The 14,137-nt window shown below is 49.4% G+C and overlaps 3 protein-coding genes across 3 annotated transcripts in view; 2 read left to right on the plus strand and 1 right to left on the minus strand.

The window, feature by feature from the left end:
• The first annotated feature begins 448 nt into the window (after positions 1-448).
• On the plus strand, positions 449-9,742 carry SIRT5 (sirtuin 5). Its single transcript, XM_082277058.1, has 9 exons — positions 449-579; positions 822-960; positions 3,076-3,209; positions 4,676-4,901; positions 6,264-6,351; positions 6,740-6,793; positions 7,676-7,799; positions 9,046-9,161; positions 9,540-9,742. The coding sequence occupies exons 2-9, from the start codon at positions 846-848 to the stop codon at positions 9,613-9,615; spliced, it is 933 nt and encodes a 310-aa protein (XP_082133184.1). The 5' UTR covers positions 449-579; positions 822-845; the 3' UTR covers positions 9,616-9,742.
• A 92-nt stretch (positions 9,743-9,834) lies between these two features.
• NOL7 (nucleolar protein 7) lies at positions 9,835-14,037 on the plus strand. The gene is made up of 8 exons (XM_082290997.1): positions 9,835-10,062; positions 10,564-10,624; positions 10,715-10,770; positions 10,951-10,982; positions 11,907-12,021; positions 12,657-12,778; positions 12,859-12,936; positions 13,669-14,037. The coding sequence occupies exons 1-8, from the start codon at positions 9,881-9,883 to the stop codon at positions 13,740-13,742; spliced, it is 720 nt and encodes a 239-aa protein (XP_082147123.1). The 5' UTR covers positions 9,835-9,880; the 3' UTR covers positions 13,743-14,037.
• Positions 12,843-14,137, minus strand: part of RANBP9 (RAN binding protein 9) — a 40,793-nt gene continuing 39,498 nt past the window's right edge. Inside the window, exon 15 of the mRNA XM_082290957.1 lies at positions 12,843-13,143. The gene's annotated coding sequence lies outside the window, so the exon portion shown is untranslated. The remainder of the gene's footprint in view (positions 13,144-14,137) is intronic.

A 14,137-nucleotide genomic window follows, 5' to 3' on the forward strand; every position in this document is an offset into this window, starting at 1 on the left:
TCTCGTTAAAAAAAAAATAATAAAAAAAAGTGGAAATCGTGTGCTGTCCAAGACCAGCGCAGTTTTCACCCGTGAACGCGTAAACTGCGAACGCCTTGAGGTTGGACCGCGGAGAGGGATGACGCTGCAAAGCCATCCAGCTTTCCTGACCTATTTGCGTATCACTCCAGCTCCTCCACGCATCCACCCCGCCTTAACACCGCGGCCCCTTCTCCGCGGGAGGGCGGGGCGGCGCCGAGGCCCGGCCCTTGCCGGCATCGCGGGGCGGGACGTGCGAGGCCGCACGGGGTGAGTGGCGGCGGGCGGGCCGCGAACTCGCGGCCCCGAGGTTTGCGTGAGGGCCAGGCAACCGCGCGGGCGGGCGGAGCCCCGACGAGGGGGAGGTGGCGGAGGCGGTGGCCACCGCCTCCGCCACCTCCCCCTCGTCGGGGCTCCGCCCGCCCGCGCTGTCCCCCCGCACGTAGGCTCGCTGAGGGCCGTGGCTCAGTCGCTTGGTTTTGCCCCTTCTTCTTAAAATGCCGGCGGGCAGCCGGGTCCTGGGAGGTGCCTCGGGTTAGCAGCGCGATTCGGAAGCGTCGCGTAAGTTGAGTGTCGGACGAAATGGCTCGGTGCTTTTGGAGCAGGGCTGATTGTCCCCGGTTCTGAACAAAAGCGGTGATGCCGGGCCGAGGGTCTCGGGGTGGGGGTGATTCCCTGTTCTGCAGGTGCAGGAAGCCGTGGCGAACACCTGCACCTGGTTCTCTGAGGAGAGCCCCTCACAGGAAGCTGGCAGAAATACGCACCCTCGCTGGGCCGCTGATGTTTGGTTTATTTCTCCCCAGGTGAAACACTTCCGAGGGATCCTGATGTGTTTCTTTCAAGTTACCGCTAGAAGGTTGGTTTCCCAAGCGCATTGTGGACTTAAGGCCTCGTCTTCAAAGAAACAGAAGTTTTGCTTGGAAATGGCTCGTCCTAGTTCAAGTAAGACGTGTGTTTGTTTGCTTTAGCACCCCGGACAGGTTTTTAAGGTGGATTTTAAGTGCTAGAAGGTTTCGTGTGCTAGATGAAATCCATGGCTTAAGTCAAAACATTTAAAACACTGTGGAGTTCCCTTTTTTGTCCCCCGGCTAGTAAAATTACCTTTCCATGTCTGTGTTCTGTATAGTTCCAAAAACACTTGCCTAGTTGCAGTCAGCATGGCTGCAACAGAAACGTGTTTCTAATGTTTATAATTTATGCACAGAAGTATGCAATTGTTAATTGCATTTCCCTTTCATAATCCTAATGAGTAATAAAACTAATTCCTTGTTTCTTTGTACAAGAATGGGCCTCCAGCACTTCTAACAGCTCAGGAGCTGGGTAACCCCAGGAGCCCTGTTCAGACTAGCAGTTGTAGCTGTCCTCTTTCTGCTTGTTTGGGGGGGTATTTTGGTTTTGTTTTTTGTTTTGAGAGTGTGTCTTAACTTGAAAACTGCACACGGGTACAACACCAACCCCCCAATAGTCGGGTAGCCGAGGCAAATTTGCTTTTTCTGCTGCCTTGAGTATCAGTGTTTGGCTGCTGCCAGAGACCAGGCTGGGAGGGCTTTTGGCCTGAGCTTTACACGTTCAGGGCTTGTGAGGTTTGGTTTGCAACAGCAGGTGGGGTATCAGAATAGCAGCGTTCTCTGCCCAATCCTATGGCTCTGTGCTAGGGGTCTTGGGACTTCTCCAGTGACTGTTTCTCCTTACAGGAATTTACCTGCCTTTGGGTGGGCTTTATTTGTGTGTGGGGGGGAGTTGTTTTGCTTTTTATTTTAAAGACCACCTAGTAAATTGCGAGGATTAGGGTTGTGGTGAGCAGCTCAAAGTTCAGCTGGAAGCTGCTCACTAGTGGGGTACTGTAGGAGTCTGTACTGACGCCAGTATTGTTTAACACCTTCGTTAATGATCTGGATGATGCACCAGAGCATATCCTTGGCAAGTTTCCAGATAATACAAAGCCAGGAGGAATGGTTGATACTCCAGAGGGTCCTGCCCCAGGGGAGAAATAGCCCTAGGCCCTAGGACAGGATGGGGTGAGCAGCTGGGGATCCATCCGCTGGGCAGGAATGTCCCTGGGGATCCGCTGGGCACCAGGTTTACCTTAAGCCAGCGATGAGCCCTTGTAGCAATGAAGACTCCAGGGCATCTTCTCAATGCATAAAACCACCCCATGGTGTTTGTCTGCTGTGAGGGTGGTCAGGCAATGGATTGAGTTGTGCAGGAAGCTTATGGAGCCTCTATCCATGGAGACATCAAAACCCACCCCACAGGACATTTTCCAGGGCAGTCTGCTCTGGATGACCCTCCTAAATGGGGGGGTGGGGGGGGAGGAGGTTTGAACAAGACAATCTCCAGAGGTCCCTTCTCACCTCAGCCATTTTGTGATTCTAACCTGTGTTACTTTAAAATTCATATCTGAGGTAAACCGCAAGAGATGTTTTTTTGTCTCTCTGCAGCTAACCTGTTCCTTTTTAATCTTGTTTTGACTCACATAAAAAGGCAAAGGAAATTTCCCATCTTTTTCCCAAACTACTTTACCATGCAGCGAAAAATGGAGGGAATAACACATTAAAAAATATAAAATACAGTTGCAAAGCTAGAAAACGGGCAAAATGCCTCAAAAGAAAATATGTTTTCCCAAATTACCATAATTTTGAAGGTGATACTTTGTGGAAAAAAACCCAAAAACAACAACAAAACAAACATATATTTTTTCATCTCAGGATCTTACCTCACAATTAGGAAGCAACCTGTTCCTGGGTGGTGGTGCCAACAGTTGTTATTGGGGTAGTATCTAGTGTGGGGTTTTAGTTAAATGCTCTGCCTTTCAAATATTGACTATAATCATGCTGAGCACAGGTTACCCTACTGAGCTTGCTCATACACATATTTTGAGGATCTCCAAGAATTGCCCTTTAAATTCCAACATAGAGAAGCTCAGGAACCAATTGGTGTTCTGAAATTAAAGTCATGGGAGTTGTGTGTAGAAGCCGTTTCTGGATGTGTACGTGTGGCCTCTTAGGTCACAGTGTGAGTGCCTGAACAGCTCCTTGTTCTCCTGCCCTGGCACAGACATGGCTGATTTCCGAGAGGTGTTTGCCAAAGCCAAGCACATCGCCATCATCACCGGAGCTGGGGTCAGTGCCGAGAGCGGCGTCCCCACCTTCAGAGGGGCTGGAGGCTTCTGGAGAAAGTGGCAAGCCCAGGTAGGTACTGGTGGCCTGTGCCTCTCTGTCCATCACTTAGGTGAGTGTGGAGGGTCAGGAACAGCTGGGGGAAGAGGGTGGAAATTCTCCCATGGCAGTGCAGCAGGGACAAAGCTCTCTCCACAGCTGCCTCTGCAGCTCTTCCTCATCCACTTGGGGATCTGCTTCTGTCCTTCTGTTCATCAGTTGCTTGGGAAAAACAGCATTCTTGCAGGCACCTCTGGGTCTTTCTACCATCCTTGTTTTCCTGCAGTTCAGCTGTTTGCTCATCTTTTGACACCGTCACTGTTTTCCTACCTTGTGGGGCCTTTCCTGTTTTAAACTCTGAAGAGCCTTTTTTCAAAATAACGAAGAACTGATGATAGAGGCTGGTTGTTTTCTTTTAATCTTTGTGTCTCATAACACCCTGTAAAAAGGCTTTAGGACTTGTTTTATTTGGAGGCAGGTTCTTTAACTCTCCCACAAGCTCTGTCTCTCTTGCTGGAATGATCTTGTGAGCACTGAGAGCCACTGGGATGGGAGAGGAGGTGGGAGCAGACCCTGGGAGTGCAGCTGAAATCACAAACAGTGTGAGCTGTACAGGGGCCTTGTGAGTCTCATTCTTCCTGGGGCTGCAGGTGTTCCAAGCAGCTGTTACGGTGTCAGTACCTGCTACCCCAAATTCTGCAATCACACCTGCTTTCTTTGTGGTTTCTAATTACAGCATTCCTGAAAGATTTGATGAAGTTAAAAAAGGGTCAGAGAGATGAGTTTTTTTAAGCTGGTTTGGATCTAAAGATGAGGTTTTTTTCTTTCAGTGCCCATCAGTTCAAATAAAACGTGTGTGTATAAATGCCTGGTCCTGCTGCATCAGAAACTTGTATTCAGTGTTTCTGTGTCAGCAGAATTGTGCATTGAGGCACTGGACTGAGCCGCTCCTTGTTTTTGAGACAGATAAGGCAAAATCAGAGTTACTGTGAAAAGTGGCTTCAATTTTACCTGCACACCAAAGGCAAGACATTAGACTTTGGTTTTGACAGTGGGTGTAATTTGGCTTGTGTTACACTTAAGGCAGAACAGAAATTGCTAGCGAAGGAAATACATTGACTTGATGCTGAGTTTTATGGCTGCTGTGGAAAACAGAGTTATGGGTGCCAGAAAATTGTGTGTATTGGAATATCTCATCTTGCTTTGTGCTAAGTTCCTAATAGTTTGGCAGGGCAGCACAGAATATGGTTGGAGTGTAGAGTAAAGCCACGCACCACACTACTGCTGTAAGTTATTTCCTCTTTTGATCTGACATTTTGACTTGTCGCCCTTGTAAGGGCTGTGGAGCAATATTCTTATTAACTGCATGTGGTTATAAATAATCTGCTTTCGATAACTTTGTGATGCTGGCAGCAGTGTACATGGCAGAGATCCAGCAGGCTTCATCTGGGGAGGGGATTCTTCTTTTGTTGTAGGATGACCTGTTAAGTGTTTTGCAGGAGCTGGCTACTCCGGGGGCTTTTGCACGAAACCCTTCCCGTGTGTGGGAATTCTACCACTACCGGCGGGAAGTGATGCTGAGTAAACATCCCAATCCCGCACACATCGCCATTGCGGAGTGCGAGAAGCGTCTGAGCAAGCAAGGAAGGAGCGTGGTGGTCATCACGCAGAACATCGATGAGCTGCACAGGAAGGCAGGCACCAAGCATCTCTTAGAAATTCACGGTAAGAGCTGGCTCACCTCTCTGCCACAGGCCAGGAAACCTGGGGTGGGGAGTGGGAAGAAGGGAAAGCAGGATAAGTAGAGAGAGAAAAGAACTTTGTCTTTAAAACTATAATAACTTCCATAAAGTTATTTGCAATAACACCCTGTTCTCTTTCAGAAGTTGTTTCAGGTACTTTGTAGCCTCTCTTTATTCTTCATCTTTAGAATCACAGAATCTCATCTTCCTGTTTTTAATGGATTCCGACAGTACACAGGAACTGGTTCTCCCTCCTCACTTGCACAGTTTTCTGCAGATCCACTCGAATTCATGTGGCTGTGACACCTGGCTGATTTCACTTAGAAAAGGGGAAGAGAAACCCTAAGGACTTCATTGTGGTAGTGGTGGTGTCAGACTGCCACCAATAAAGGGTGTATTGGCAAGCCTGGCCTGACCCCTGGTGCTTCCCTCTGCCCCATTCTGTCCTGTCCCCACCTCTGCAGTCCTTGGCTACAGGAGGACAAAGGGACTGGGAGCAATTGAAATTCCCTTACCTTTCTTTCCTGCACCCAGTGGCCCTCCCCCTCTCTTCCCTGTAGTCAGAGGCATTCCTCACTCCACAAAGTGCCAGAGGAGAACAAGGCACCTGGAGGTCAGCGGGGCTTTTGGATCTGAGGAAATGTACTGGTGTGGAGAGAAAGAGGGTGGGGAAACTTTTCTCCATCCTCGGAGGTGCCTGACACATTTCTCCACTCCTCAGGCCCTGCCGCAGGGTGGAAGTCTTCCAGGACAAAGACCCTCAAGCACTGTGGTGCTTTTTAACTCAAGTATCACTAAAGGTTTAAATGGTATTTCCCACTGCTACTTTTGTGATTTGGACACAGGAAACCTGCACAAACTGTTTTGCAGTTGTGGACCCAATGATGAAGCCTTGGCAACAGTTTCATTTTGGTTATCTGTATTCTGTGCAAAATGGATACAATTTTATACTGTTGGTAATATTGCAGATCTTGATAGCACGTTAGTAATGCTACAGAACTCTTGGGAGTGGGGAGTTTCGCATGATACAAAATGGTGTTAACCAGCATATTTAATTTTTTTGTAAGAGGAAAAGCAATAAACAGAAATCATCTCCCTCAGTGATACTTTATGATTTTCCTCCAGGGTATATTACAGGACTGTGTATTACTCATGCCCTTAGGCAGAACAAGGTGACACTGTGGGACTGTCTTTGCTGTTATGTTCCTGTAGTGAGTTACCCACAAAGTGCAGCCTTCAAGGTCTGTAAATGAAGGCTGCCCAGGATAAACACAACCACTTGCCTGCACAGCCACACCTCAGAGCCATCACCTCATCCCCGATGTTTCCTCTTTGTGTGTTCCAGGTAGTTTATTTAAAACTCGGTGCACCAGCTGTGGAAATGTAGCTGCCAATTACAAGAGCCCGATCTGCCCCGCGTTGGCTGGGAAGGGGTAATCCATCCTCTTTCTTTCACCACTAAAAAAAGGAAGTGGGCAGGGGGATGAACCAGGCATATGCAAACAGATTTTTAGGGATTTTTTTCCCTTTGCATTTCACCAGAGCTTTAGATAGTTGCATAAATAATTGTTGTGCCTTTGACAGTCTTGGACAGCTTATTACTGTCGCTCAGCTCCAGGATAATTCTGGACAAATTCCTGCCTGCCTTGCGTGTGGTATTTCAGGATTGTAGTAGGTGTTGAAGTTGGCTCAAGTTGCAGATTCCTTGATTGGAGGGTGTGTGTTAGAGAATACTAACATTTTTAGAGAATGCTAAGTTTTTATTAATATATAAAGTGCATTTTGTAGAGCTGGATATGTATTTCCATTTTGTAACTTCAGAGCTCCAGATCCTGACACAGAAGACGCTGCAATTCCAGTTGAAGACCTTCCTCAGTACGTATGAACGACTTTGTTTGGACTGTTACCTCTTCATGCTTTGTGCATCTCGGAGCTTCATGTTACTGTGCATGTCATTTTGGAAGGACATTCCACAGGAGAGAAATGTGTGAGACTTTGCCCCGGAAAACTGAGTCTAAAGTTACAGGGACATCAGACAAGGAGTGTGTAGGAGAAGTTACCATGGTGCTAAAGGCATTGCACATTTGTGTACTTCAGCACCAAGATGAAACGTGCCTAAATTCATGGGGTTTGTAGTAAGTGAAGTAGTAGGAGAATTGCAGCAAGAAAGTGAGTGCTGCAGCAGTAAATGTTTTGTTACTTTGCAGGTGCCACTCACTGTTACTCTGGGATACTGTGCTGGGGTCCGTCAGGCACTGAAAGTGCACGGTGCTTTTTTACCCTGCCCGAAGCTTTGCCTTGGCTAGCTGCAGATGCAAAAAACCACCACATTTTTCATCTGGCTCCTAAGGGAAAGAGGCTAACACGATGCTTCTGTCTTTTGGTTCATTTCATCCTTAAAACCCTATTAGCCACTTTGTAAAAGCTGATGGAGACCGAGGTTTTAATTTTCATGCATTTCAGGAGCTCAGTAAGGGGAAGACACAGTTAAGTATCTGTGCTGAACAACTGTTCAGCAACCCCTTCCATGTGGCCAGGCGGCACATGTGTACTTCCAGCACATGTGTAGCATGGAATGAGCTGCCTTCTGTCCAGCATGTGGTAGAGGAAGGTGTGGGGAGGGCTATGAAGGAGAAGGGAGAAAGAGTGAGGGCAGGTAAGCCATGCCCAAGCGGGAATGAAACCTGTGTTGCCATTCTGCCACCTGAAGCGCCTCCGTCAGCAGCGTGACGCTGTCCCTTTGTGGTGTTTGAACAGGTGTGAGGAGGACGGCTGCAATGGGCTCCTGCGTCCCCACGTCGTGTGGTTTGGTGAGGCCCTGGATCCCGGCGTGCTCACAGCGGTGGAGAAGGAGCTGGATATTTGTGACCTCTGCTTGGTAGTGAGTGGCGCTTTCCTTACCTGTCCTCTCAGCCGGCAGGGAGGCCACGCTAAGGAGGTGGCACCTCCTGGGTAACGCAGATGTATCTGTGCTTCCCTGGGGGAACTAAAAGCCCCAGAGGAACTCTCTGGCATCCAGTGTAAAACATTAAAAGACCTTGCAGTTTGAAAATGTACACAGACTGCTCAGAAGTTAACAGGTGCACAGGTGTTAGGGGTTGGACAATGTTGTTTAGTTGTTGAATTTCACTCCCCCTCTACTCTGCTCCTGCAAGATCCCACCTGGAATACTGTGTACAGTTCTGGTGCCCCCAACATAAGAGTGTCATGGAACTGTTGGAGCAAGTCCAGAGGAGGGTCATGAAGTTGGTAAGAGGACTGGAACACCTCCCCTATGAAGAGAGCCTGAGAGAGTTGGGGCTGTTCACCCTGGAGAAGGGAAGGCTGTTGGGAGACCTTAGAGCAGCCTTCCAGTACCTAACGAGGCCTGCAAGGAAGCCAGAGGGACTCTTCATCAGGAACAAGGGGTGATGGCTTTAAACTGAAAGAGACTGAGTTTAGATCACATATAGGAAAAAGTTCTTTACCGTGAGGGTGGTGAGGCACTGGAACAGGTTGCCCAGAGAAGCTTTGGATGCCCCATCCCTGGCAGTGTCTAAGGCCAGGTTGGATGGGGCTCTGAGCAACTTGGTCTAGTGGGAAGTGTTCCTGCTTGTGGCAGAGGGGTTGGAAGGAGATGATCTTTAAAGTCCTTTGCAACCCAAACCATTCTATGGTTCTAATTTCTCAAACAGTGAAAAATACAATTATTTTGATACTTAGTTTAAAAAAAAGTTATATACTGCTTTTTGAGAGGTGGTTTACATGCCATGTAGGTTCCAGATCCCTAACCAAAACACTTGCTCAGAATATTGCGTTCCCTTTATAGAATGATCTCAAGTAATAGAAGGAACGTTTCGTTGGGTTTTTGTTTTTCCTGAAGACAAAGTGTGCCCTTTTGTTTCTGGGATTTTTTTTCATCTACAGTTACAAACTGGTTTTTTTTTGGGCTGCATCAGCAAAACAATTCCTGATTGCTATGCTATGTTAAATAGCTACTGATTTGGTTTTGTTTCTCTAGGGATCTCCCAGGCTTTAGTGCACCTGCATTTCTCTCTTGTGAGAAGGGCCCTCACCTTGGGGCTGGGTTGGTTTGCTCTGTTTAGGCACTGTCCTGCTACACTTGCGACTTTTGTCCCTTGCTGCAGGTCGGGACCTCGTCCGTGGTGTATCCCGCGGCCATGTTTGCCCCGCAGGTCTCTGCCAGAGGAGTCCCAGTCGCGGAGTTCAACATGGAGCCCACTCCTGCCACGAACAGGTTCAGGTAACGCTGCTCAGGAACCAGACGTCAGTGCCCTCCATCCTGCCTTTTGCGTCCAACTGCTGAAACGCTGCGGTTAGACAAATACGGTCTAGTTTTCTCCCCAGCACTTCAGAAATATTAAGTTTCTGTTAATAAGTAAGAAAAGATGATTCTTCTTCCATGGTGGAACTAAGTTTCACTGAAGACACAAACCGTACTGTTTTAAGGGTGAGGCTGAAGTCTGTCCCTACGCCCCACCAGGCCGAAACCCCTCTCTCCTCCTTTTCTTTCTTCCCTCCCTCCCTCCCGTCCCCCTGCCAGACTCGCCAGGTAACAAAGCAGCAAGCAGCGGGATGCGCCGGTGGCTGCCCGCGCCCTAAACCTGCTGCTTCCTTCCAGGTTCCACTTCCCGGGCCCCTGCGGGACCACGCTGCCGCCGGCGCTGGCGCGACACGAGACGGAGATCATCTCCTGAGCCCCGGGATCGCCTCCGGATCGCCGGGAGCGGCCCGACAGGGCCCAGCGCGGGGCGGGCGGGCCGGAGGCGGCGGCGGGACTCGTCCCCATGGCAATAAAGGGGCGGTGGCGGGGGCCACCCCCGATGTCCTGTGTCTGTGCGCGCATCCCGCGGGGCGGGGCGGGGCGAGACACGCAAGGGTGGGGGTGTCCCGGCGCTCGGCATTCCCCGGCGGAAGGCGGGAGCGGTTCCGGGGCGGGCGGGCGGCGCAGGGCCCGCGGCCATGGCGCGGCGACAGAAGGCGAAGACGGCGGCCGCGGGCAAGCGCAGGGCTCCCGCCGCGCTCCCCAGCCCGGCCCCCTCCTCGGAGGACGAGGCGGACGAGGCCCCGGAGGAGGTGCCCTTCGGCGTGGCGAGGGAGGCGGCCGAGGCCGAGCGGCAGCTCGTGGGGGAGGCGGCCCGGAGGTGCGGACACGCCGGGGCCTCCTGCTCCTGAACCGCGGGTCTCACACCAGCGCTTCCCTCCTCTTAGTCCCACTCTTGTCCCCCTTATCCCCTCGCTTACCTCTCTAATCTCCCCTCCACCCCTCTTACCCTCTTCTTACCTGCCTTTTTACCCCCGTTCACGCCTCTTGCCTCCTCTTACCCCCCCCTTCCCTCCCTTATCCCTGCTTATTTCCCCTTGTTACTTCCTTTCGCCCTCCCTTATCTCCCTTCTTACCCCACCACACTTCTTACGCCTCCCAGGCCCCTTCTGCCCCCTTATCCTGCCCTTAACCCCTTTTACCCCCCCTTCACTCCTCTAAATCCCAGTCACCCTTCCTGTCCCTTCTCCCTTATCCCACCACCGTGGCCCTCTCTCACCACCTCCTTTGCTCTTCCAAGCCCTCGCTCACCCTCTTCACCCGCTCCTAATCCCCCCTCTCGCCCCATGGAATGCTGACAGTGGCTCCCGCCTCCCCGCAGGCACCGGGAGCTGCTGAAGGAGAAGCGGCGGCGGCACCAGGAGCTGTTCGCGGAGCAGAAGGTATCGCGCTACCCGCGCCGGGCTGCGGGCGGGCACGGGGCGTGTGTGCCGGCGGCGTCCGTGCCCGCCTGACTCCCCTCTCCTCCGCAGAAGCGCAGGCTGCTGCCCGAGGCGGTGCTGCAGGAGCTGCAGGATGCGTCCGCACGGTGAGGGGCCAGCGGAGGCGGCAGTGGGTGTTGGGATCCCGTCTCCGCATCTACCACCCGTGGGGACCCTTCGGGTCCTGGCCTGGGAGGCCGGGCTGGAAACAGGGGCTTTCATGGCTCTGAGTAAACGAAGGGAGTGGGAATTGAAGAGTAACCCGTTGCGTTCTCTTTGCTCCCCAGGCCCGCAGAGCATGCTGCGGAAGATGACCCAGGTATGCTACAGCTTGCTTTGCTAACGACGTGCACATCTGGTATTTTAGGAGTTCATTCCTGTGCCAGAGCTGCAATGGGAGCTCTGGTAAAGAGACCTTTTCCAAGTCTTAAACATGAACAGACTGGCCAGACTGTCTTTTTCCAAGGATAAGAAATATCTGAGGAAAAATCTAAAGTCACGTTTGATCTAATTCTTGCGCCTTTTACAGAAGTCATTTGCTGTGTGTGATTTCAGTTAAATAGCCTGAAGTGTTCAAGGAAATCATGGGCAGGTGCTATAGCAGAAAAAGCAAGGATTAGCAAAGGTGGATTAGTATTTAGCCCTTGTTTAAGTTATACATGCTATTCTTGGGTAGAGTTGTTAAATTGCCTCAATACTTTATGTATCAAACTACAGTTTAATAGCATCTGTAAAATATTAAGTATTTTCAAACTCAGAATTACAAAATCAAGCGTCTAGAGTGTTTATGACTGCTGTTCTTGCTTCATCTGTACTTCGAAGTACTTCACAAAAAAAATCTTTTATTTAAACAGTTCTCTCATCCAAACCTCACATGCTGCTGGATGGTGTAACTGCTACTTTTTCTTGTTTTTATTTAAAAAAGATCTATTGTATTGGCTTAACAAAAAGATGAGCTGAGAATGAAGCAAGACTAAAGCCAGAGCTGGATTTCCCTCTATGGGTTACCCATAGCTGTTGTGTTGCATTGAATTTTTGTCGCATGATCAATCCCATTTTGTTGATGCCAAGGAAGAGAAAACCTGGGTAGCAATACTTTGGGTTGCTCCTCTGAACGTTTTTCTTCCCCTCCCTCTTACAGCTGTTCTTCCTAGTCAGTGCTTCTGAAAAATGCTGCTTAAGTCCTGTTCCTGTTTCACTGACTGGTTTTGATTTGTACTGTTTGGGAAATTCTGTTTGCAAGTTACTCTAGGTGAAGAACTTGAAGATGGGGCTGCACAGCTGGCACACGGCCAGGCCCAAGGGCAAGGCCAAGCTGAAGTGCAGGAGAAGAAAGGCAAGAGGAACAAGGGTGCCAGGTAGGAGGAGATGATTTTGCCTTGTGTGGGAAGGGGCATTACAGCAGCTGTTCTGTCACTGCATGGCTGTACCCTCTTCTGCACTTCATGTTCCGCCTGTCCTTCCTCTGATTGAAAGCGTATTTATGTGCTAAAAGCACCTTTAATGTCTTCTGGTTTAGCATACTTATGTATGTGTGCATATATATATAAAATACATAACAGAAATAATTTTTATATATGCTGTATGTATAACTGCTATGAGATAACTGGGCAGTCGTAAGCACAGCAGTACACATTGTGTTGTGTGCTGGTACAGGTGGGGTGGTTGAGCCCTGAATTCCTGCATTTAAATCTATTTTTCTCTCTCCTCTTTATTGCTTTGTGTCTGATGGCCCTAGAGAGGAATTGCCCTAGCTTCTGGTAGGATGAGCTCCAGACTCCCAGGAAACTACTTGGGGCACACAAAGGCATATGACAACAGCTTGAGAGTATTGATCCAGTTTTTTATTTTTTTAATGCTGCCACAGAGCTCATCTGAGTATCAGAAACCAGCACTGGGTGCTGCTGTGCTCAAGCAGCAAAGCTTGACAGCAGTGTGTGTTGTTCTGGGTTCTGTAACCACACTACAGGGATGTACATCTCTCTTTGACTAGGACAAAAGGAAACTACATGGCTGTGTGCTTAAAAGACCACAGTGCAACAGGCCTCCACCAGCAGCTTGCCAGAGACTTTTTAAATGCTCAGCTCTATGGGCCACACACCAACCGTGTACAGGGTAAGCACTTCTTCCTGGGTGGGTCTGTATCGAGTCTTGTCTGGCTTAAACTCCAAGATTAACACTTGTCTCCATTTCAGCAAATGAATTTTTTTCCCTTGCAAACAAGAAAGATCCAGTGAAAAAAGCCGCAGTTCAGTTTGTGGACAAGTCTTGGGGTGAGTACAGAAAGTCGGAGTAGGTACTATTTTATGGGTATGTGGTTAAAAGTACCCTTGAATAAAAGCATCGTTTCCATGCTAGAGCATCGTGGCTCATGATCCTCTTCACTCCAAGCACGTACACAGGTAAGGGAAGGGCAGCAGGGAACTGCAGCCTCAGTGGTGTCATGAGCACAGCCCCAGAGACAGTGTATGAGACACAAGCTGAAAAAAAAAAGACTTTGTTTTTGGTATGTTAAGAAACAGCTGTTGTCCTAGAGCTGGGGCTGCTCAGTGAAATAAATACTTCAGTAGCTGTTGTTTCAGCCTCCAGTCTCTGAGCTCAGACTTAAAAGCAGGGATACCAAGATCCCAAAACATCTATGTGAGCACAGGGAAACAGCACCCATTTCTCCTAATTTCCATAATGGATGGGGACAGTCTCACACCCACAACAGTCTGTGAGGCTTCTGAAGACCAGAGGCAAAAGTTACTGATCCTTAGCAAGCAGGGCTGCTTTCCATCTGCACTCTATCACTCAAAGTACCACTGTGCCCCCCACCTGAAGGGGCCTGGTGCAAGCTGGTACTCCTGGCCAGTGGAATGGACCTGGGGCATACAAAATACCTTAGGAAGTTTATCAGTGTTTGAGGTGGTGGTTCTGTTCCAAAATGCTGCAGCAGTCAAGCTGCTTCTCCAGCACATGGGCTAAGAAAAATGGTAACTTAACAGCTGTTTTTTTTTTTTAAGGGCAAGATAAAAAGGAAAAAGCAGCAAGGTTTAAGAAACGTTGGCTGGCAACACAGATTAAAAATGGAGTCTGAATCCAGCTTTTTCAGAAGATGCTGCCAAGGACTTTTACTGACAGTTGATCTCTACACAACGGAGGTGTCTTTTCTCCCCTTCACTGTCACTTTGCTTTGAGCTCCAGCCATCAGAAGGTACCAAGCTGTACCTGATCAGACTTCCCTGTTCTCTCCCCTCCGTGAAGTTCTTGGGGAAGCTACAGAGCAGCCAGGCCAGTGTTGTAGAACAGCTGGTGCTAGGACCAGGCTTGCTGAGCTGCCTCCATGAGGCAATGCCCGTGCAGAGAATAAAGATGAGCAATGTTTTACCTACTGTTGTGGATGCTGCATTCCTTACAACAGGCAGTTCTTCCTGCTGCTTCAGTGACTTGCATCTCTAAGGAAAGGCTGTGCCCTAACAGCAGAATCATTAA

Source organism: Coloeus monedula, assembly GCF_965178545.1.
Source record: "Coloeus monedula genome assembly, chromosome: 1".
NCBI lineage: Eukaryota > Metazoa > Chordata > Aves > Passeriformes > Corvidae > Coloeus > Coloeus monedula.

What these genes read in the sequence shown, in the direction of transcription:
- SIRT5 (XM_082277058.1), top strand. Translation starts at nt 846, where the DNA reads ATGTGTTTCTTTCAAGTTACCGCTAGAAGGTTGGTTTCCCAAGCGCAT. An exon ending in GCATCTCTTAGAAATTCACG is followed by an intron (nt 4,902 to 6,263) that starts GTAAGAGCTGGC and finishes TGTGTGTTCCAG; the next exon opens with GTAGTTTATTTAAAACTCGG. An exon ending in CCAGTTGAAGACCTTCCTCA is followed by an intron (nt 6,794 to 7,675) that starts GTACGTATGAAC and finishes GTGTTTGAACAG; the next exon opens with GTGTGAGGAGGACGGCTGCA.
- NOL7 (XM_082290997.1), top strand. Translation starts at nt 9,881, where the DNA reads ATGGCGCGGCGACAGAAGGCGAAGACGGCGGCCGCGGGCAAGCGCAGG. An exon ending in TGCTGCGGAAGATGACCCAG is followed by an intron (nt 10,983 to 11,906) that starts GTATGCTACAGC and finishes TCTGTTTGCAAG; the next exon opens with TTACTCTAGGTGAAGAACTT. An exon ending in ACACACCAACCGTGTACAGG is followed by an intron (nt 12,779 to 12,858) that starts GTAAGCACTTCT and finishes TCTCCATTTCAG; the next exon opens with CAAATGAATTTTTTTCCCTT.